This window comes from Eimeria tenella, genomic scaffold (assembly GCF_000499545.2).
Source record: "Eimeria tenella Houghton genomic scaffold, Eth_scaff12, whole genome shotgun sequence".
NCBI classification, from domain to species: domain Eukaryota; phylum Apicomplexa; class Conoidasida; order Eucoccidiorida; family Eimeriidae; genus Eimeria; species Eimeria tenella.
In genome coordinates this window covers 468,874-475,209 of record NW_013541485.1, presented here as the reverse complement: position 1 = coordinate 475,209, position 6,336 = coordinate 468,874, and the positions used below count along the sequence as shown (strand labels likewise).

The 6,336-nt window shown below is 56.9% G+C and overlaps 3 protein-coding genes across 3 annotated transcripts in view; 2 read left to right on the top strand and 1 right to left on the bottom strand.

The window, feature by feature from the left end:
- The window catches only part of ETH_00027160 (Chromosome III, complete sequence, related), a gene marked incomplete at both ends in the record, with an annotated part of 7,540 nt that extends 6,879 nt beyond the window's left edge, over positions 1-661 (top strand). The window contains 2 exons of the mRNA XM_013373131.1: positions 112-359; positions 407-661. Of these exons, the coding sequence (XP_013228585.1) occupies positions 112-359; positions 407-661 (503 nt within the window). The remainder of the gene's footprint in view (positions 1-111; positions 360-406) is intronic.
- A 2,040-nt stretch (positions 662-2,701) lies between these two features.
- Positions 2,702-4,898, bottom strand: ETH_00027155 (uncharacterized protein; the record flags this gene model as incomplete). Its single annotated transcript, XM_013373130.1, has 4 exons — positions 2,702-2,878; positions 3,060-3,237; positions 3,572-3,657; positions 4,635-4,898. The coding sequence occupies 4 exons, from the start codon at positions 4,896-4,898 to the stop codon at positions 2,702-2,704; spliced, it is 705 nt and encodes a 234-aa protein (XP_013228584.1).
- Positions 4,899-5,595: 697 nt separating this feature from the next.
- The window catches only part of ETH_00027150 (uncharacterized protein), a gene marked incomplete at both ends in the record, with an annotated part of 947 nt that continues 206 nt past the window's right edge, over positions 5,596-6,336 (top strand). Inside the window, one exon of the mRNA XM_013373129.1 lies at positions 5,596-6,336. Within this exon, the coding sequence (XP_013228583.1) occupies positions 5,596-6,336 (741 nt within the window).

Sequence of the window (6,336 nt, the reverse complement as noted above, 5' to 3'; positions counted from 1 at the left end):
GCAGCAGCAGCAGCAGCAGCAGCAGCGACGACGACCGCAGCAGCAGCAAACGCACTCGCAGCAGCAGCAGCAGCAGCGGCAGCAGGTGGCAGCGGCGGCTGGTGTCTCTAGCTGTGCACCCTCGGCTGCAGCTGCTGGGAGGAGTTCGGTTTTATATGCTGCTGCAGCGGCGCGAGCTGGTGCTGCGGCTGCTGCTGCTGCAGGAGGAGGCTGCGGTGCTGCGGCAGCAGCAGCAGCAGCAGCAGCAACTGAGCGCAGAGTGCCGGATGCTGCGGGAGCAGCAGCAGCAGCAGGAGCAAAAGCTGCGAGAGGCCGAGGCGCAGCTAACTTGCCTTCTTTGCGCTGATAGACAAAGAGAAGTGCTGCTGCTGCCTTGCTGCCACTTTTACTTTTGTCTTTGTTGCAGCAGCAGCTTAGTCCACTGCCCCTTGTGCCGCGGCGCAGTGGCGCAAAGGGTGGTGGTCCGCATGGAGGGCAGCAACAGCAGCAGCAGCAGCAGCAACAGCAGCAGCAGCAGCAGCAGCAGCAGCAGCAGCTCGAACAGCAGCAGCTCGAACAGCAGCAGCAGCAGCAGCAGCTCCAGCAGCAGCAGCAGCAGCAGCACAAACAACCAAAGAAGCCACAAAGACACTTGAAGAAACAAGGACTTGAAGGAAAATAAAAGAAATTCACCTGACCTCCGGATACACCCCAAGACCTCAGCGTACACCCCAGCAGGTGTACAGACACCGCAGAACAAACTGCTGCCGCGCATGCATACACCCGAAAATATCGCTTCTAAATATAAATACATGTATATAAATAAACATAATTTAAAATTCAATGTAAGCAACAAAAAAAAGAGAAAAGTGGACAGCCTCTGCCCTTCAGGGGATGCGTAAATGCGCTGCTCCGTATTCGCCGTAGTCTGCACCGTATGTACACCGCGGCAGCAACAGCAGCAGCAGCAGCAGGCTCAGTCCTGCAGAGCTTCTTTCTCTCAATTCGTTCCCCACAAACCCTAGAGCAGCCGCCAAAAGCTGCAGCACAGCTCAGGGAAGGGTACAACAAACCATCTTACAATATCAGCAGCAGCAGCAGCAGCAGCTGTGGTTGCGCTTGCAGCCGCTGCTGCTAGTGCTGCTACACAAGTTGCTGCAGCAGCAACTGCTGCTGCTGCGCTGCACTCTTTAGCCCCGTGATGCTGCGCGTGCACTGCATGCAGCAGCAGCAGCAACAGCAGTAGCAGCAGCAACAGCGGCAGCAGCAACAGCAGCAGCTGCAGCAAAAGAGGAATTTCATTTACTAATAGATGAATTTCAAAAATTGCAAATGTCACTTCTTGAGCCTGTCGACTTGTTGCTGCTTTTTTCCTGTCCCTTTGCAAGCAGCTCGCTAGTTTTTTGTCTTTTGCTGCTGCTGCTGCTGCTGCTGCTGCTGCTGCTTCTGTTACGGCTGCCGCTGCCTCGTAGGTAGGTTGCTGCTGCGCTGCTGCCCAAACATTTTTAGCAAGTCCTCACGCGCCTCTTCGTATGCCTCGCGCTGCAGCAGCAGCAGCAGCAACAGCAGCAGCAAACGCTACAGCGCGTCTACTTATCTTGCGGCGCGTGCTTGCGAAGAGCTGCTGCTGCTGCTCCCCCAACGCTTCATCAAGTTGCTGCTGCTCTCCGCGCCTCAGCTGCTGGAAGTTCAAAAGCCGTCGAACTTTGCCAAGCTGCTGCTGCTGCTGCTGCTGTTGTTGCTGCTGCTGCCTTCGGCAGCAGCAGCAGGCAGCGGCAGTAGCAAACAGCAGCAGCAGCAATAGCAAGCGGTAATAGCAATTAACAACAGCAAGCAGCAGCAGCAGGCATCAGGGGCAGCAGCAGCACGCAGCTGCTCTTGCTGCCTGCTTCTGCTGTTGGCCTTGGCAATAGTTTGGCGCTTCAACAGCTGCTGCTGCTCCTGTTGCTGCTGCTCCTGTCGCTGCTGCTGCTCCTGTCGCTGCTGCTGTTGCTGGTTCTCATGTTCCTGCTGCTGCGCTGCGGCTTCTGCGGAGTTAACTGCTGCCGCTTTTATGCTGTTGCTGCTGCTGGCGCCCCTGCACCTGCAGCCGCCTCTCCAGCTGCTGCTGCAGCTCTCCTTGGTGCAGCTTCTGCTGCTACTTTGTCTCTGCTGCTGCTCAAGCAGCAGCAGCAGCAGCACGAGCCGCAGCAGCAGCAGCAAAGTCAATGTCAGTCCTCTTTGGCTGCTGCTACATGAATTGTTCATAGGGCCCCTTAGCAGCAGCAAAGCAGCAGCAAGGGCTCCTAGAACTTATAGTTGAAGTTTATTTTAATATTTATAATTTCAAAAATAATTATTTGTTTTAAATAATTATTTTTAATTATTTAAATTTATTTTTAAATATTGAAATTTATTTCTTCCCGCCCACAACGAGGCACCCTCAGGCCTCCTGGTGGCCATTTGGCCACCTAAAGCCTAAAGCCTAAACCCTAAACCCTAAACCCTAAACCCTAATCCCTAGAGTTGCATGCGTATCTTATTCTTTGAAATAAAGAGGGTTAGGGTTTGCATTTTTGCTGGAGTTGCTGCTCAAAACAGATGCTTCCGCAGCAAACCGCTAAACCCTAAACCCCTAAACCCTAAACCCTAAACCCTAAACCCTGAACCCTTGGCCTCTGAGCCCGCGCAGGAGATAGGGCCTGGATCTCAACTTGGAGCGCATTCACTAAAAATCCCTTCGCTAGTTTTGCAAAAGGCTAAACGACAAGCATAAACACACTAAGAAGCATTGCTGCTGCTGCTGCTGCTGCTGCTGTTGCTGCTGCTGCAGAAATGGCTGTACAAGACCTTCAGCTGCACGCAGCGTAGAGCTCGCCGTTCGCTGCAGCTGTTGCTGCTGCTGCTGCTGCAGCTGTTGCTGCTAGTGCAGCAGCAAAGCATTCAGCAGAAGTGCACCGGCACTCCAATAACGATCTGCAGCAGCGGCAGCAGCGCCACCTGCTGTAGTGGCCGCAGCAGCACTTACTGCAGCGCTTCCTGCAGCATCCACTGCAGCATCCACTGCAGCACCGGCTGCAGCAGCACCAGATGCAGCACACCTGCTTTAGCAGCAGGTGCTGCTGCAGCACCTGCATTGCCGCAGCACCGGCTCCAGCAGCACCTGCTACAGCAGCACCTGCTGCGGCAGCTCCAGCGGCAACTGCTGCAGCGACGCCTGCTGCAACAGCAGCCGCTACAGCAGCAGCAGCTGCAGCAGCAGCAGCAGCCTCATTGTCCCTGCCAGGCATAAGCATCTGACTGCTGCGTGCAAAGGGCGTCGGAATAAAGATAAACAAATTCTGCTGCTTCTCGAAAGTCTACAGAGCGGTAGGCAATGGCCACCCCACAGTCGCGACACTTCAGCCTGTACATACACCCCACGCGCCGCAGCTGCTGCTGCTGCTGCTGCTGCGGGGGGAGACGCGCAAGCGGCCCAGCAGCAGCTAAACAAGGCAAGACTGCAGCTCAAGGAAGGGGGGCTCTAGCCTCTACAGCAAAGGTAAAGCAAACAGCAGCAGCAGCAGCAGCAGCAGATTAATGAGGAGCAGCAACTGCAGCAAGCGCGCCTCACTGGTACTGAACTTCGAGGCCAGTTGGCCGCCGCAGAATTATCCGCTTGCTGGGCACCATGTATAACTTGTGAAATATCTCAGCCGCCTGCAGCAGCAGCAGCAGGAACAGCAGCAGCAGCAGCAGGATGACGCCGCCAGCAACAGCAGCAGCACCAGCAAAAGCAGCAACAGGAGCAGCAGCAGGACGGCGTGTTGCTGTGTTTTAGTGCAGCTCTGCATTCATGTGGACTTGCTGCTGCACATGCCTAAAAAGAACTGCTAAAAACCAGCTGCTGCTGCTGCTGCTGCTGCTGCACTACGGGCATTTCGGGTGTCTGTGCACCTCCCGCGGGCTGCAGCGGCGGTGGCGGCGAGGCTCTTTGAAGGGTTTGAAGGAAATAAATGGACCGAAAGAATAAAACAAAACAAAATAAACAAATAAATTGAAAATAAACTAAAATCAAATTAAAACTAAATTAAAATTAATTGAATTACTCGCAAAACAAAGGACGAGTCGGTCTCTCTCCGGGGCATTTCCTCCAGCCCCACCTCCGCCACAAAGGCGTTTGCGCCGCAGCAGCTGCAGTAAAAAGTCTGCAGCTTTTTTTCTCCTTTTTGAAACTGACTGTCTTCAGAGCTGTAGTTCAAGAACTTCACATTCAACAAACACAAAGGCGAAGCACTGCAGCAGCAGCAGCAGCAGCAGCAGCAGCGGCGGCGGCGGCGGCAGCGGCAGCGGCAGGGGAGCGGCAGGAGGAACGGGAGCAGCAGCAGCAGCAGCAGAAGCAGCAGCAGCAGCGCAGCAGCAGACGCTATGCGTGCACCTCGTAACACAAACGGCTGGCTCTTTTGGCAGCAGCAGCAGCAGCAGAAGCAGCAGCAGCAGCAAGAGTGGATCCATAAGTCAATTCTTAGGGCAGTTTGGGGTGTACATACACTGCAAGACAGCAGCCAGCTGCAGCGCAGCCGCAGCAGCAGCTCCAAACCAGCAGCAGCAGCAGCAGCAGCAGATTTGGAACAGCAAATAAAGTCAAATTTAAAAGCAAATAAATAATTAAAAGAATAAAATAAATAATAACTCACTCTGTAGCGCCGCAAATGCCCCACATCTCTTAAGGCTTGCTGCTCATCTAAATTGCGTCTTCGAATGTCTGCGAGGGTCAGCCCCCGCTGCTGCTGCTGCTGCTGCTGCTGCTGCTGCTGGCGAGCGTAGGGGGAGGGCACGAAGGGGGAGCCCCGCGAAGCCCCTGCTGCTGCTGCTGCTGCTGCTGCCACTTCAGGGGTTATCGGGGTGTTGGGGGTAAACCCCACAGCAGTGCTTTCTCTGTCTGTTGAAGGGGTATCCATTTTCGCTTAGACTTGCTGCTGCAGCAGCAGCAGCAGCAGCAGCAGTGGCTGACGCGGTAGAAGCAGGGGCAGCGGCAGCGGCGCCTGCTGCTGGCGCAGGCCTCCTGGCTGCAGCAGCAGCAGCAGCTGCTGCTGCTGCGCGTGACCGCAGCTGGAGCCCCACCAGTCACGACCGTTGCTGCTGGCGCTGCTGGCTATGCCGCCGCTGCTGCCTCTGTTGCTGGTGCTGCTGTTGCTGCTGCTGCTGCTTCCGCGCGTGTTGCTGCGTCTGCTGCTGCTGCAGCCGCTGCTGCTGCAGCTGCTCGTGGAAGAGCTCTGGCTCTTCTCTCTTCTTATTTTTGTTCAAGTTTGGAGGTCACCGGCTGCAGGGGGCGGCGGCGGGGCAGCCGCGGAGGACTTGGCAGCAAAAAGGAGTTATGGGAGAGCAACAGCTGTCTAAGAAGCAGCAATTAATTGTTTAAGAGGCAGAAAAACGTAAAAAAGGGGAGTAGCTGCAGCAGAGGCGCAGCAGGAGCTGCGGCAGCCCCGGAGCGCAGCAGCGGCGCTCCGCGGCGGCTGCCGCTGCTGCTGCTGCTGCTGCTGCATGCTGCTGTCTCGCGCGCTGCGGCTGGTTTGTTTTTGCGTTTATAGGCGTGAATTTGTTTGATTTTTTGAACTGAGCGGAGTTGGTTGCAGTTGGGGGAAGAAGAGGAGCAAAATGAGCGCCGCCGCGGAGCCGCCGCAGATCCGAGCTGCAGACGGGGTGTCCGTACACCCCGACGCCCTGGGCCTCCCCGAGTGGACCTGGCCTTATTTCCGAGCTGGAGGTCCTTATTTATACATTCCCATACCTGCGGAAGACCCGGAGCACGGCCGCACGCGCGTTTCGAAGGAGTCCTCTGCAGCAGCAGCAGCAGCAGCAGCAGCAGCAGCAGCAGCGGCGGGCGACGCGGCGTGCGCGGGCGCGACGGGGGGCTCCCCAGCAGGGCTGGGCCCGCTGCTGCGGGCGCCGGAGGCGGCGGAGCCTTCCGCCGCAGCGGCGCAGCCCCCCAGCAGCAGCAGCAGCAGCTGCTGCCGGCACCTGCTGCACGACCTGCTGCTGCAGCCCGGCGCCGTCGAGCTGCTGCTGCAGTTCGTGTCTGCATGCAAGCAGCACCTGCTGGTGGTCTGCAGGGCCGGGCCCTTCGTCTGCGGCCACAGGGGAGTTGTTCATGGGGGCTTTACTGCAGCACTAGCTGACAACTCTTTGGGGCTTTTGGGGCATTTGCTGTTTGCAAGAGCAGCAACAAAAGCTTTGTTTGTCAAGTACTTGCGCCCTTTTGCTGCTGGCAGCACCGTGCTGCTGGATGCATGCGTTGCTGCAGCAGGCCCCACTGCATGCACCATCCACGCCACGCTGCTGGGGCCCGCGCCCCCCGCCCTCAAGGCCTGCTTCGCCCCGCAGCAGCAGCAGCAGCCG